This window comes from Borostomias antarcticus (genome assembly GCF_949987555.1).
Source record: "Borostomias antarcticus genome assembly, chromosome: 1".
Classification (NCBI taxonomy): domain Eukaryota; kingdom Metazoa; phylum Chordata; class Actinopteri; order Stomiiformes; family Stomiidae; genus Borostomias; species Borostomias antarcticus.
In genome coordinates, this window is record NC_140234.1 from 25,610,209 (window position 1) to 25,626,822 (window position 16,614).

Below are 16,614 nucleotides of genomic sequence, written 5' to 3' on the forward strand. Positions count from 1 at the left end.
GGAGGTATAATATAACGAGCTTAGCTGGCCTACCTCGCGGTACCATGCGCTTCCATGGCAGGATAATAGGAGAGTTACTAAGTGCAAAATACGACGGGATGCAAAATGACTACTGCAAAATACGACCGGATGTAGTAGGACATCCTGGTATTTTTGCCATACTGCATGTGGCATAGGCTACTATGTATTGGGACATACTATTCTGTTTTGGCATACTATATAGTAGGGTAGTATGCGATTCAGAACGCAGCCACAATCTTCAATGGTGGATGCATGGAGATTGCAGGGAGGTCACTGCCCCCGACCTGACCGTAACAGAATATTCCATCATTCTGCGCTTTAGTGTTTTTAGGGAGTTTTGTTCCAGTCCAGCCCTGCAAATTGAACATTCATGTGCACGTAGGCTACAGCAAGTATTTCATGCCACAATGTTTTGCATTTTTACATCAGGTATAATAATATTATGTTTGTACTTCGTAATGACATGAGAAAGTAGTCCCGGGCTGCTGGAGCAGTTGCTCAGTTATGAAACTGTCCCGTCGTGCTCCAGCTCTGAAAAGGGGGCGTCGTCACCAACACTGGTTCATTCATGCAGACGTGCGAGGCTGAAGAGCTGTTGTTTATCAGCACCACAAACGCGTTTAATTAATCCTTTTCGTAGAATAATCGTTTTATTCCAAGACGATGACTTCAAAGGAATCGGAGGCATCATATAGTGCCTTGCTTTACTTGATTTATCAGCATTTAAAGGAGAACGGTTACGAGAAGGCTGCGAAAGGTCTGAAAAAACATGTTACCCAGGTAAATGTTTTGATCAAAATCAACCGACTTTTAGAGCCTTAAGCCTCTTCGAAGTGAATTCACTTCTCCATGGTAATTTGATAATTTGATCACCTTTATAAAACGAGCTCTTGCCCCTTAATGAAGTAAGAACTGTTGTGTTGTAATATCGACTCAATTATGTACAACCTTTTAATCGGAATAATTGAAAAATGGACAATTCAATGCAAAAGAGCAGGGTACCAGTTTTTACTGCGAGGTCCGCAGGGCCGTGTTCTCCGTGTACATGTAAAGAACATTATGTAACAGGCGAACACATGGCAGCGAAACGTCCTTCTCAACTCTGGCGAAAGGCAGGGATTCCCAGCTTGCACGTGTTGTTCATCTGAATAAATATATGTATGAATGCATTGCGTGATCATTTGAATAATTTGGACATGGTTATAACATGAATGATATCATGTCAATGTTTAGTAGAGTTGTGTAGAGTTGACGGTAGCCTGTTCTCTTGCTTCCCCGCAGTTGGAGTCTCCAGAGAAGAGTGACTCTCTCCATGATATCTACACTACCTGGGCCAAGTAAGGACAGTCCTGATCAATAGCCTACACGACATAGGACACATCCTCAAATAAATTATTCAATAAAATTCGGAATCTTTATTTTATTAGAAAGTATCTTTCTCATGTTGCAGTGTTACAAAAAGTTGCATGAAGAATTTTCTCTCATGCTTTGGCTTTGTGGGTTTGTGTGTGTGTGTGCATGTCTGTCTGTGTGTGCGCACGTTCACGTGCACGTGTGTATGACTGTGTGTATGTCCGTCTGTGTGTGTGCGCGCGCTCATTTCACTGTGATGTCCCAGGATCTCAGAGATGAGCCCGGTGGCCAAGCAGGAACCAGAGGTGGACTCCACCACTCTGAAGAAGACCATCAAGACTGATCCCTCTGACACCAAAGAAGAAGACACCACCTGTCATGACATCAAAGAAGATGTAGATGCCAAGCCAGTCATAGGTGGGTTACTGTAAACATCCAGCCATGGATCTCAGTCTTCAGCCAGCAAACGGAAACGGACTCCAGACCGACCGGGTGTCCTAGAATCTAGATGAAGGACCAGGATAGGGCCTAGATGAAGCGCAGTGCCAGCTTCATCACATCACTTGTGATTTACAAAAGGATTTTAGTATTATTGACCCTATCTGAACTGCTGTTTCCCCAGACCCCCCCACCACGGCCCCCCCAGGAAAGACCAGCGAGGAGGAGGAGGAGGAGGCCCTCAAGACAGAGGTGGGGAGGAAGGTAGTTCATGTAGTGGTACAGATTGACGGCTCAGTTCTAGTTCTATAGCTTCTGTGTTGGAGGGGTCTGATAGTATGGTGCTGATCTTTGTCTCTCTCTTTCTCTCACTTTCTCTCTCTCTCTCTCTCTCTCTCTCTCTCTCTCTCTCCCTCTCCCTCTCCCTCTCTCTCCCGTCGACCACAGACACCAGCCACCAACGCCACAGTGGCAGAACCGACAGAGCCCAGCTGCCCCACCCCCGTCCAACCAGCACGCAGCTCCGACCATGACAGCCAATCAGAGATTAAGGAGGAGCTAGCCCTGACCCAGGTGAGGCAGTCAGGTCACAGAGGTGCACAGGTGAAGGTTTGTGGTAGATCTATGATTGGTGGAGAGGAGGGGATTCCCTAAGCCAATGACTACAGAGAGTTCTGATGTGTATGATATACATGCTAATACAATATACTACTACCATTCAGTATGATATATACATGCTAATACAATACCCTACTATGCAATTCACTATAATATACTGGTACATGTTTATACAATATACTAGTATGCTAGTGAGTATACTATACATGGTAATACAACTTGCTACACAGTATGATATACAAGTTATACAATATGCTAGTATGCTTTTCAATTTGCTGTTCTGCTAATACAGTGTGCTAGTGTGCTATTCAGTATGATATACACGGTATACAGCATGCTAGTATGCAAGTAGAAAGCAGCTCTGTCTGGCAATCAGCAGCTGCAGTCACCCCAGCCCCCTCCAGCTGCCCCTCCCCCAGCTTCCTGGGCTCCTGCCTCCCCCACCGTCAGTCTCCATTCCACCCTCTGACCTTTGACCCCCCCCCCAGCCTAGCTATGCCGGCTCCTGCCACCCCACCCCCAGCTGGGAAGGAAGCTGCTGAACAGGAAGGCCCAGTGAAGTGTCCAGTGCCTAGGGTCCAGGGTCTTCATTCCTTTGTGTTGTGGTGTGTCCCTGCGTTCCAGATTCCTGCTGAAGCTGTGAAGACCACTCCCAATAAGACCCCAGCTCCTCCCAGTAAGACCAGTAAGAAGGAGAGCTCAGACAGCGACAGTGAGGAGGAGGAGACCCCTGGACAGGTGAGTCTGTCCTGCTGGCTAATGGTCACATCTCCCTGGGTGTTGGTCAGAGGCTGGAATCTGACTAGCAACCATACTATGAGGTGGTGTAGCTGTCCAAAGCATTTCTTATGTAAGATCATGTAAGGTCATGTGCGTTGGCAAGTCGGAGGACCTGAGATCGAGCCCAGTGAGGGTGGACTGAGGTAATACTGATGATTGACACCTGTGATACACACACATATGCCTAACCCTAACCCTAGCCCATAAGGACTTTTACAATGAAAATGAGAATAAATTATGTAATGTTCAACAACATATTAAGCAAAACATATACATTGCATGTATCAATCAAGGATGAGGTAATTCCAATTCAGAGTTGTTTGCAGTGAGTTCCCAGTGTTAGACTGGGTACATTTTCAAAAAATCTCAACTCCAAAGGCAAACTGTTAATTTATGACACGATTACAATTACACATTTTTGGGGGTTTTGAGGGGTGCTGAATTAAAATTTGCTGTATGCCCAGGTCAGAAATGGCAAATGAAATGTGCTTTTGGTAGGTTTTCATATGGGGAATCCAATGTCATATTCTGATTTTGAGATCACGTGTGAATGTATTGCAAAATGGTTGTCTTTACTGAAGATCCAGAAGCATGTTGATCCTCCTAGGTGTATGGTTTCCTTCATTTGTTTTTCAAATATGTATTTGCATACAACAGAGTTGAGTTCAATACCCCTACAAACCTTGTCAAGATTCAATCAGATCAATCAAAGCTTTATTTGTATAGCGCATTTCATACCCAGAGGCAACACAATGCACTTTACAGAGAACAAGGGAGGTGGGCATACAACCCACTCTACATATTCCAGAGGGAAGCAAAAAAACAGTAATCACCCGGGGGCCAGATAAGTGAGCTGTAAAAAATCTTCCCTGACCCCTCTCAACAAGGCGATCGAGCAAGCTCCAGGAGTATGTTTGTCTATCGGCTAAGAACATTTATAAAGCAATACATTACATTAAATTACATTTCAGAGAAAGAGAGGCTAAAAGCATCATAGGAGAGAGAACATTCTACGGACATGCTACGACATCCACAGCAGACACGGGGGTATCTATCGGACTCCGGGAGGTCTGCTGGTGACAGTGGGGCATCCACTTGACCTGGTTAGAAGATAGGAGGGAGAGAGAGAGGCACTAGGGAGAGGGAAAGCAGAACAGGGTTAGTAGCGCATAGAGCCATACAGACCACACAGATATTGAAACGGGCAACCTGGGGCAAGCTCCTGGAATATATTTGTCTAATGGCTAAGAACATTTAAAGAACAATAAATTACATTAAATTAAATTTTCAGAGCAGATTCAAGATCAATTTTAATGTTCCACGAATGGAAAATTAGTCTTGGGCTTTCCCCCATGCTGCAGCCTTAAAAAGACAAGCATTTCCATATACAAATAGAAATGTGTTCATTACTGTCCTAGTTGGGCACCCATACAAACATGAGACAATTCAAATACAATACACCATGCAAATAGGCCAATAATGCAACAGTATTCCTATAAGGACCATAAATATCCTGGTCAGCCCTGGTCTTGGGAGGCTGCAGTAGTCCAGGTGTGAGATGACCAGGGTCTGGATGAGCACCTGCACATTTTCATCAGTGAGGAAAGGGTCAATCATCCTGATCTTGTAGAGCAGGAATCTGCAGGTGCGTGGAACCATTCCAATATTTGTCGAGAACGACCAGTTGGTCCAGGGTCACACCCAGTTGGTCCAGGGTCACACCCAGTTTCTTTGCAGTCCAAGTTGGCATCACCTCTGTGTCGTCATGGTGATGGCCAGGTCGCGGTGCGGGCAGCCCTTCCCCGGGAGGAACAGCAGCTCAGTCTTGTCCAGGCTGAGCTTCCGGTGGTTTGTCGCCATCCACTTGTGTGTCAGAGGGGGGAAATGACAGGACCAGCTAGAGGTCATCAGCATAACGATGGTAGGAGAAGCCATGCGAATGATAGAACCCAGAGATGATGTGTACAGGGGAAACGGAGGACCCAGAAGTGATCCTTGTGGAACACCTGTAGTCTTAGTATGGCCACTGAACAGAGACACTAGGTCATGCACAAAAGACTCCAAGCCACCAACCTCAGATGCAGCAAAATGTCACATCATGTGTTCACACAATCAAGAAATTGTCTGGAACCAAGCTCACTGCCACATCCTGTTCTTCCTCCAGTGAAATGGGATATGAGTTAGTCACACCTACTCTCTCTGCCATCTATGCCAGAGGCCTGAAGGGACACCAGCCTGTGAGGCTGTTCAAAGGGCTGCCTCAGGCAACGCTGCAGCTGCAGGGAAATATGCATAGAATCCATGGAGGAGTGCAACTGTAGGAAACTGTTCATGTGTGCATCTATCTACCTGTACACACTATTAAATTAATCAAATCAACCATTTTTGCAATAAATATTTCAAGAAATTTCTTCACCTTTAATTTAAAAACAATGTATCAATGTATTCCCCATATATGAAAACACAGGACGGGCTCACCCATAAACCCTGAAGGCATATTCTGTTAATTGATGGTATATTGATGGTATTTGTAGGGGTACTGAACTCAACTCTGTTGTATGCAAATACATATTTGAAAAACTAACTAAGGAAATTATACACCTACAGGTGGGAGGATCAGTTCTGGATCTTATGTGGTTGATGAATTATTCACTATTAACTATTGTCACTAAAGACAACCATTTTTGCAATATATATATACTGTATATGAGTTTGAAGCAGTTTCTTCACATGTGATCTCAAATCAGAATATGGCATTGGATTCCCCATATATGAACCTACAAAAGCACATTTTATTCAAGTTCCCACCTTGTTTAGTCAAAAAGATATGTACCTAAATAAATTTCAGCCCAGTGGTGGCGTTGGCCGTATTAGGCATTATCGGACATTTCTGAGCTGTGCATACAGTAAATTTGAGCTCAGCACCCCTCAATACCCCTATAATCATATTTGCCATAAATTAAGACAATTTGCCTTCATCACTTTAAATAAGCCCATTTTCAGAAGTTCTGCCTAGTCTTCTGTTTGTTCCAGAGCAGATGTCCGTCTGGGCTGGCTGAACCTCCCGTGTAAAGACTCCCTAAAGTCATACTTCTCCAATTATTTTGTATTTTTGATATTATTTATATTCTGTTTTCGTGCTCCTTCATTTTCCCCCTAATTCTTTTTTTGTTTGAACTTAATTTATGTGGTAAAAGTGACAATCTTATGTTGAACCTGCTGACTGACCACACCTTATTATTTTTTCCCGTTGGGAAACCCTGTAGCGATGAAGCAGGGGCTCATCATACCTATGGTAGCTCACCTGGTATACATGCCTGTTTTTGGCCTTCTCTCCCTTTTTGGCCTGTGTGCGTCTTTAATTTTACATGAGTTACCTTATTTCATTCCTTGAATGGCCATTTGGGTTGTTGGCTTTGTAATTTTAATGGAATTGTTTTCTGGTGCTTTATTGTGGCAGCCATACTATGAATGCACATGTGCCTTTACTTGTTTGATGCCACACGGACATGTGGATAGCTGAGTCGGTTTCTGCTAGATTTGAGGTATTTGATTGTTTAATCACTGTTTGTCTCTTTGCACAATCCATGTGCCATATCATGCTGCACATGTTAGCATAGGCTGCCTTTATTAGTTGTATGAATACTGACATTAACTAATATATTTAACAGATTCATTATGATTATTGGCATATGGCGATCCTTGAATGATGGGAAATATTTCACCATGGGTCATCGAACCTGGCTCTCTGTGACCTCACTCCTTCCCAGTGATGTCATCTTACCAATACCTCACACCCGCTCCACCCACAACCATGTACACCAGACAGTTTCTTCACCTCCAGACACACACTCTCACACACACACACACACTGTACACACTCACTCACACACTGTACACACTCACTCACACACACACACACAGCCACGGAAGGACATTTCTGGAGTCCAGTCACTGTGATAATGGGTGTCTAGTCCCCAGCCTCCCGTAGCTGTATCTGTCTCCCTCTCTCAGCAGGCCCCAGCCGTGTGTGTTTGGCTGGGTGCTTCTGTTAGACTGCTCTTTGTTCTGACCCACTGGACTGTGGTGGTTCCTAGGCTGTTTGGACAGAGCCTGGCCCTTGCTGGCTGTACAGGACTGACCCGCTCCCTCTGACCGGTCTGGTTCTCATAGCTGCAGTCCCGGACACAGACTGGACCCTAGATTAGGCCTCAAAAACCTCTGGATTAGGCCTATTCCTGGATTAACAGTGACTCTCACTGTGGATTAACAGTAATTCTCACTGTGGATTAACAATGAACCCCCCACCCCCAGAAAGCCCCAGCCAAGACCCCGCCCATCTCCAAGGCTGGACCAGTGAAAACTCCTGAACCAGCCACGGCCAAGCCCTCCAAGACAGATGACTCCTCTGACAGCCAATCAGAAAGCGAGGAGGAGGTGAGTTGAATAATGACTAAATGGACATCAACTGTGTTATATTCATAATAGTAAAGAAAATATCTGCATACTTAAGTCAATGTAAATTTCAGATATGTATTTCTAAGCTTGTGGTTGACCTTCGCCAGAGTAAAGCCTTACCAAGCACCACACAAGACTAGACTCTAGTTGCATGATACTGGTGTGTGCTGAATTCTTGAGTGTATATCACCAAAAGATATGGAATGGTAGCACATCTCAATTTCCAGTCAAGGAGGACAAAAATACAAAAATTCAATTTATTTATTGGCTCACCACAATAGAAACACACTGACGCGTTTCTTCATAGAGCCATCTTCAGAGCGTTTGAACATACAGGTTCAATTCTGCATTATACAAGGGCAGGGTTAGTACACAGCTGGGAGATGGACCCAATTATTTAGGGACCAATCACCTTTCTTCTCTTTTCTTATTACATTACATTAGTCATTTACTGTAGCAGACGCTTTTATCCAAAGCCACTTAGAATAATTGCATTTAACATAGGAAGTAGGGCTGCACGATTGACAAAAAATAATAATTGCGATTATTTGCTTCAAAATTGTAATTGCGATTAATAATTGCGATTCATATGTAATATATAGCCCAATATTAATATATAATAACCAAAATGCTCCCAAATCACGGACATTGATCCCTTTCTTGCTACTAACTCACTGACCTTGTTTTCGCTCATTTTTTCACTACTCACGGCTGCAGGTACTCTTGTGACACTGGTTTTGACCTACTGCTATCTGTCTTCTCAGTGAAATTGTTGCGCACAGCGCACTCAGCGGGAACGCATGTGATTGGTCAGACAGCATAAGCGCCTGTGATTCGACCGTGTAATCCTAGCACACTCAATTCAAAGAAAAATTATTAATCACATTAATTGCGGCCTTTTGCGATTAATTAATCCCGGAGGTCATAATCGCGATTTCGATTAATTCACGATTAATTGTGCAGCCCAAATAGGAAGTCAGTGTACTACTACTCACCAGAACTCACAAGTGTATCTCCTTTCTAAACAAGTGGCTAAGAGCATTATCTAGTGTTATGTGCAAGAGTAGAGAACTAAAAATACCATAGGTGCTAGAGAGGATCCTGGTAGTACTTCTTAAAGAGGTGAGTTTTGACTGCTGTCCTGACGTCAGTGGGCGGTTAATTCCACCACTGTGGCGCAGTTAAACACCAGGTAGACGGCAGATTCCTTGACAAGCTCCAGAGATTTGGAGGCCGATGCCAATCTCATGGTTCTAGCTACAAGGACTAACCACAATATTTCCGTTTTTGGGCCATCACTACTAGGACTATATACGATACAGCAATAAGGACCAGTTGTAGTCATTATTAAGTCAATTTCATTGGTGTCATAGTATTGAGTGTATATATACAGAATGTTTCTTTCTTCTGGGCCAGTTTTTTCAGAATATCACCTCCTCTTGTAGGCATCCTAACTTTCTAAAAGTTAAACTTTCTTTAAATTCCACATAATTTCAATGAAGAGGGTGAACCATTATTTGCTTCAGCATATTGCCTGTACGGATAGCAGTTGTGTGTTCAGATATTCTTTGTTTAAGAGGCTGTTTAGTTTTTCCAACGTAAGCTAGACCACAGGGACACCATGTGAGTAGATTTACAGTTTATTCATTCAGTTTATATATTCTTGATGTGTATGTGTGGTCTTTTAGACTCCTCCTAAAGCTGTGAAGCCCCCCAGTAAACCCACCACCCCAGCTCCCCCCAGTAAGACCAGCAAGGTGGCGGCCAGTAAGGAGAGCTCAGACAGTGAGGAGGAGGAGGAGGAAACCAAACCTGCACCCAAGACCCCCCCAGCCAAAGCCCCCGCCCAGGAGAGCAGCTCAGACTCCTCTGATGAGGCTCCCGCCAAGAAGACCCCAGCTAAAGCCCCCCCCAGCCAGGCTAAAGCTCAACTCAAGGCCCCTGCTCCCGCCAAGAAGGCCGCCAGCTCCAGTGAGGAGAGCACTGATGAGTCTGAGAGCGAGGAGGACAAACCTGTCAAGGTCGGTTCATCTGGTTCAGTAATAATAATAATAATTATTATTATTATAATAATTAGAAAGTACATTTCCTGGAGAAAATGTGAGGTGGGCTAGCTGCTGCAGCTGTATGTAACAGTTACTGCTAGAACTACTACGTACCGGGCAATCTCCATGCACCCACCGGCGAAGACCGTGGCTGGGGCTGAATTGTGGGGTCCGTGGCGTGGACAGTGGCGTGGTGGCGAGACTCCGCCCCCTCAAGTCAGAGCAGGTCGGGAGCAGTGCAATGACCAGTCGGGGACGGTGTACCCCTCTCCGGGCTACCCACCAGCCCCCACCGGTGAAGACCGTGTGTCTCTAGCCCACTCAGGGGCTGAGTTGTGGGGCCCATGGCGTGGATAGTAGCGTGGTGACGAGACTCCGCCCCCTCAGGTCAGAGCCAGTCGGGGACACTGTAGCCCTCTCTGGGCCACCCACCTGGCCCCACTGGTGAAGACTGTGTGTCTCTAGCCCACTCAGGGGCTGAGTTGTGGGACCCGTGGTGTGGATAGTGGCATGGTGGTGAGACTCTGCCCCCTCAGATAACTGTGGGTCGAGAGCAGTGCAGTGACCTCTGGGCAATCTCCATGAGCCCACCGGCGAAGACATTGTGTGTCTAGCTCACTCAGAGGCCGAGTTGAGGGGTCCGTGGCGTGTTTAGTGGCGTGATGGCGAGACTCCGCCCCCTCATGTCATAGCAGGTCGGGGACAGTGTAGCCCTCACTGGGCCATCCACCTGCCCTCATCAGTGAAGACCGTGTGTCTCTACCATCCTCAGGGGCTGAGTTGTGTGGTCTGTGGTGTGATGCGACCACTGTAGTCATAAAAGTGTGCCTGTACCTTTAAAGCCTATTTTTTGTCTCATGGCTCACGGCTCATAGCTCTGTGCATTTATACTCAATGAGCCGTCAGCCGTGCCCTGCTGTGTCCATGTGATGCTATGTTGTTACCAAACAAAAAAATGTTTCTCATCTCCTAGCAACACAGAACGCTTCGTCTCTCCAGGCCAGTCAACCAATCGAATATGTGCGACATATAATGAGTGTGAGCCGCTAGAAATTTGAGGTGGTACGAGCCAAGCGGCTCACAGCCTGCGAGACGTTCCAAATGCCGTCAATGAGCCAAAAATGTGGCTCACGGCTCACGAAGTATAAATTAGGCTTAAAGGAGAATGCTAGTTTTTGACAACCTGGACCTTATTTACGGCATATTATAAGACGTTTGATTCACCGAGTTAACTTTGGTGTAATTCGGAGGCCTGTAGAAGAAATTTAAAATCCAGCGCGAGCCAAGTATATCCATGTAATGGCGGCGGACGGGGCACTGAGAATGCAGCTTCTAAAAGATCTATTTTCTGCCTCGAAACAGTTGTTTTCATCAATCTGTCTTTATGAATCGCTAGTTGTGCTTACATAGAGCGAGGGCTTGTTGTGGTTTTTCACATGCCTCTGTAATATGATCTTTAGAAACGTCTTTAGAAACTAAATAGCTTCCCCACTTTCTCCAGCACGCATGTGCACAGCATGCTGGAGCAATGGTTGCGCGCTGTGCGCATGCGTGCCGGAGCAAGTGGGGAAGCTATTTCGTTTCTAAAGACGTATTGCTGTTGGACAAAACATTAGGTTTGGAGAGAAAGTGTTTGAGATGGAGAAGTCTGAAAAACGTGTGTCCCGGCACACTGAGGCCACGCCCCTTCTTCCACGATATCCAGTCTGGGAAACACCCACCTGAGCAGTTGCACGTGTGTCTCCAGCTGCTGTGTATTTCTCTCACAGAAACCCCAGGCTAGCGCAGAACCTCCCGAGGCTACGGAGACGCCTGCATCAGAGGCACCTGTCAGTCAAGCCAAGGCCCCGCCCCCCGCCGGCCAGGAGGAGGGTGGAGAGGAAGAGGACGGTCCAACGGTCGGTGCCGTATGTAGTTCATAGATTAGATTTGTGAATGTATGCACTACTACTCTGTTGGGTACCCTGCCCATGCTGATGTTCCCATCCAATCACAGGAAGAAGAAGCTGTTGTAGCCCCGCCCACGCCTGAGGAGGCCAGGGATGAGGCTGCTGATGCTGAAGCGCCTCCCCCTGAGGGTATGGCGACCACCTCGTCGTCAGACACGGCTCGAATACTTTGTCAGATTTTCAAAAGTCCAGATCTGAGAGATGCTAACTCCTGCTGCCGGCTCTGTCCTCTTTGCCTCTCACCCTACTCACCTCCTCCTCCTCTCCTTCTCTGCTCTCTTCTCCTCTGTCCTCATCCTCTCCTCCAGCTCCTTCTGAGCCGACCACTCCTGCCTCCGGACCAGAGAACGCCAAGGCAGAAGGGGAGGAGGAGGAAGAGGAGTCTGAGGTAGGCACCTTCACCAAGCAGAGGCTCCTCTCTTGTGGATCAAGACAGAAACATGTGACATTTACGATAGTAACCACCCCCTCCCTCTCGCCTCCAGCCCCTCCTCCCCCCAGACTGCCCCCAGGGGGCTTCCAAGACTGACTTAGCCCCCGAGCTAAAGGTGGAGGAGCAGACGGTCACGTCCACTACTCCAGAGGAGAGGAGTGACCCCCCCAGCACCCCTGCTGCCGCTGTCCTTGTGGAGGAGGAGCAGGCGGAGGCAGATGAAGGCCTGGCCCCTCCCTCGGACCCCGTCTCTGACACGCCCGCGGCGGGGTCCAAGAGGAAGAGGAGCCGGGACGCCGACACCCCGGCCACCGACACCCCCAAGAAGAACAAGAAGAAGAAGAAGAAGAGGAAGGAGGAGGAGGGTCTGGAGGAGAAGAAGGAGGAGGAGGAGTTGCTGGAGGAGAATAAGGAGGAGGAGGAGGTGCTGGAGGAGAGGAAGGAGGAGGAGGAGGAGGTGCTGGAGGAGAACGGGCAGTCCCCTGGTGTACCACTAGGGGGCAGTGATACCGTGGAGCTGGATACCAAGGAACCGGCAGGTAGATGGAGAGATGGGTGCATGGGTGTGTGCTGAGAGAGAGACATGTGCTGGTGAGAGAGACGTGTGTGTGCTGGTGAGAGAGAGAGAGACGTGTGTGTGCTGGTGAGAGAGAGAGAGACGTGTGTGTGTGCTGGTGAGAGAGAGAGAGACGTGTGTGTGCTGGTGAGAGAGAGAGACGTGTGTGTGCTGGTGAGAGAGAGAGACGTGTGTGTGTGCTGGTGAGAGAGAGAGAGACGTGTGTGTGCTGGTGAGAGAGAGAGAGACGTGTGTGTGCTGGTGAGAGAGAGAGAGACGTGTGTGTGCTGGTGAGAGACAGAGACGTGTGTGTGCTGGTGAGAGAGAGACGTGTGTGCATGGGGCTGCAGGCAGTGAGCTCTCCTACAGTATTGTTCACCAGTACTTCTGGACTCTTATCTGGTCTCTCTGACCCTGTGTTCTCTCTAGGGATGTGCGCAGCGACTATTTTCACTGACGACTAGACGGTGGTTTTGTAACCGATTACACGACTAGTCTAAAAACAGGATTTTTTTTTCTACAACAAGTGCTAGTGAGAAAAATTGATATTGTTTCTCAAACTATGCAAGCTAAGATGCATGACTATTCTTGATGTTTCCCAACCACTCAGCGGCAGCCAATTTGCACGCGTTGCGCAGGGCTGTCACACTCTCCTTTGTTTGCCTGTGCAAAACAGTAGTTCAGCCTGTCCTTACAGCTTATTACTTAGCAAAGATATCAATGTGATTTATTTTGTTTAATTGAAGAAGAGTAGGCTAGCCTATAGCCTGTAATGTTTCAGTAGGCTAAAACTAGATTTCACATAAAGACCGCGGATGTCAGAGAGGGCAATAACGTTCGAAGGCAAATTTATTCAAACATTGGTCCACAAAGAATGATGCAAATAATAAAGTGAAAGAAATAATAGCCTACCGTGCAAAAAATAGCCTAGACGAATTGTACATTCATGAAAGTGTTATATATAATGTTTTATATGGACCTGCGTGTCTGCAATAAAGTTCCTCTATCTTTCTAACCAACATTCAGCGGAAGCCAATTTTCACTCGTTGCGCATCTCGCTCCAAGTCTGGTTTGGCTATTTAAAACACGGGGTACTTTGTGACAGTTGCTTGGATGTATACTAGTATGCATAAACCTATGTTTTGCGAATTTAATGGTCTGCCTCCTTCAGAGTTCAACTCGGCAATTAGGTTGTGAAAGCGAGCGCGCCTCTTGGAATCTAGTCTATTGTTGCACAGATTTCCGTCACGTCTTGACTTTCACAAACCAAATGATTAGGCTACATTAATTAATATGAGAACACTTTAGTGGCAATGTGCCGTTCACCCCTGACCATTGAATAGCATAAGTTAAATTACTATAATATTAAAGACCGTGGATGTCAGACGATAGGCTACGTATTATGCGTATAGGCGCCAAATCCGGAGCTCCCATACAAAAGGAACGCAGCATAAACAATAGGGATTGCGCAGATGAATGAATGAGGGGACTAATTATTTAAGTCTTTTTATACATATTTTTATTTTTATCTAACTCTATTATATTTCGTTTAATCGACTATTATTTCTTAAACGACTAGCAAAAGCGGCGCCGTTTAGTCGTTTAAACGACTAGTCGCGCACATCCCTAGTTCTCTCTGTTCTCTCTCTGACCCTGTGTTCTCTGTTCTCTCTCTGATCCTGTGTTCTCTCTCTGACCCTGTGTTCTCTCTGTTCTCTCTCTGACCCTGTGTTCTCTCTGTTCTCTCTCTTACCCTCTGTTCTCTCTCTGACCCGCTGTTCTCTCTCTGACCCTCTGTGTTCTGTCTCTGACCCTCTGTTCTCTCTCTGACCCTCTGTTCTCTCTCTGACCCTCTGTGTTCTCTGTTCTCTCTCTGACCCTCTTCTCTCTCTGACCCTCTGTTCTCTCTCTGACCCTCTGTGTTCTCTGTTCTCTCTCTGACCCTCTGTGTTCTCGCTGTTCTCTCTGCCAGGTGATGAGGACGTTCCTGAGGAGAAGCCCCCCTCGGCCCCCCAAGGCCGAACCATCCTGCTGCTCTCCAAAAACGCTCTGAGGAAGAGGAGGAAGAACAAGAGGAGCAAGAAGGAGAGGAAGGTGGTAGAGGAGGAGACGGAGGAGGGAGTACAGGTGGCGGTCACCCCAAAGCAGACCAAGAAAGCCAAAAAGAAGCAGAGTGTGGCGGTCGCCGTCCCAGAGACCACCCCAACCAAGACCTCCACCAAGAGACCCCCACCCACCCCGACCCCAGACGAGCAGGAAGAGACAGACACCCCCAAGAAAAAGAAGAAGAAGAAGAACTCTGAGGAAGAGAAGAATGACGTGAAAGAAGACCAAATTATTGTCGTTGAAAAGAAGAAAAACAAGAAAAAGAAGATGGCGGTGTCTGCTCCCGTGGTGGAGGCGGCTGTTGAAGACGACGCGCCCGATGACGCCCTCGCAACTCCTGCTGCTCAGAAGAAGAAGAAGAAGAAGAACAAGACCTCTGAGGAGACGATTAATGTGAACGGAACCCTTACCGTTGAAAAGAAGAAGAAGAAGAAGCAGAAGGGGGCGGCATCGGCTGCTGTGGAGGTGGCAGAAGTGGAAGACGACACGCCTGATAATGTCTCCACTCCTCCTGCTGCTAAGAAGAAGAAGAAGATTGCTAAAGCTGAGAAAGAGAACAAAAGAGAACCCCCATCTCCTGTGGCGGACCTGAGCCCCACACCAGAGAAAACAAAGAAAAAGAGTGAGTTCATCTATCTTCAAGCTGCTGTTGTACAGTATAGTAAGAACTAGCTCAGTTTCCTGTATATCCCAGCTCTGTGGTGTGTCTGTGCCTGTAGAGGCTTGGAAAGCAACATCCACTCTGGGTGTGTGTTGAACCTTTGTGTTGGACTTTGCAGAGAAGAACAAACAGAAGGAGGAAAAGGAGAAGCTGAAGGGAGCGCTGGCTGCTCCTGCCTCAGGGAAGGTGAGGTCTGCCACATGGCTGACTGATGGGAGGGGTTGGGGGGGCAGGTGTTGGGCAAATGTGTGGCAGGTTCTGTTGTGTGCAGCAGATAAAGCTAACAGCTCATGTTTCTGTTTCAGAAAGAGAAGCCTAAGAAGGTCATTGTGTGGTGAAATGTTGGTAAGTGTGCTCTGTGCTCCGTCATCATAAACTATTAGCATATTAGCATAGTGCTTTAAGCATCATGGAAGGTGCTATACAATAGTGTTAATGTATACTCTGACTGATTTTGGCGGGAAAGCTGAGTGACACTGACTTACATCCTGGTTCTTTGTGCAGGAGAGCCTCCCAAATGTCTCCAGGACCACCTCTTACCATGCCAGGACCCTCTCACCCCGACCTTCACCGGAGCGGTGCCTTCACCCGGCCAGCGAGGGCGTGTTATGTCTTACAGGGATCACGTGATCACCAGCCCCTAGACTGGGACCACACACATTTCTAGGCTGTTTCTCGGCAGCAATTTTGGGGGTTTTAGTGTTGTCATCTTAACATGTGTATAGTGTTGTGGATGAACTAGACAGGCTTAACAGTTGATTGGCTTATGGAGTGGTTGAAAAAAGCAGTGCTCACTGCTAGTTAGCTGTTCATCTCTACAGGCCTGGTTCAGGATGGGTTTTGTCTTGTGAGTTTTCTACTGTAGGTATTAGTTTCTTTAAAGCTGTGAACCTGAATTTGTGTTGGGAAAAAAAAAAGATTAATTTTGCTCATATGTTCCAGTCCCTTGTCTATCTATGCACCTCACCCTGGCCAGACACACAGGGAGGGACCTGACTGGGTCATCAGGGTACATGCAGTGATTTACATGCTGCGTATTTTGTTTACAAACTAGTATCTGCGACATTGTCATGAAAATGTGAGAATTTTGCTTATTTCTACACATTGTATTGTCTTGAATAAAAGGGTATTGTCTTGACTAAAGGTTTCCTCACTTCACACATCGTTGTTCTCTATTTGCGACTGAAGCTAGCATC

The 16,614-nt window shown here is 46.7% G+C and overlaps 1 protein-coding gene across 1 annotated transcript; it reads left to right on the plus strand.

Annotated features, from left to right (window-relative positions):
• Positions 1-684: 684 nt before the first annotated feature.
• On the plus strand, positions 685-16,447 carry LOC311321451 (uncharacterized protein; the record flags this gene model as incomplete). The annotated part of the gene is made up of 17 exons (XM_084453432.1): positions 685-801; positions 1,303-1,358; positions 1,640-1,791; positions 1,997-2,076; positions 2,260-2,385; positions 3,055-3,168; positions 7,525-7,647; positions 9,357-9,689; positions 11,483-11,542; positions 11,710-11,791; positions 11,971-12,050; positions 12,148-12,402; positions 13,081-13,084; positions 14,624-15,379; positions 15,537-15,604; positions 15,724-15,763; positions 15,923-16,447. 16 exons carry the CDS (start codon positions 685-687, stop codon positions 15,754-15,756), a joined length of 2,439 nt encoding a protein of 812 aa, XP_084309558.1. The 3' UTR covers positions 15,757-15,763; positions 15,923-16,447.
• Positions 16,448-16,614: the final 167 nt, after the last annotated feature.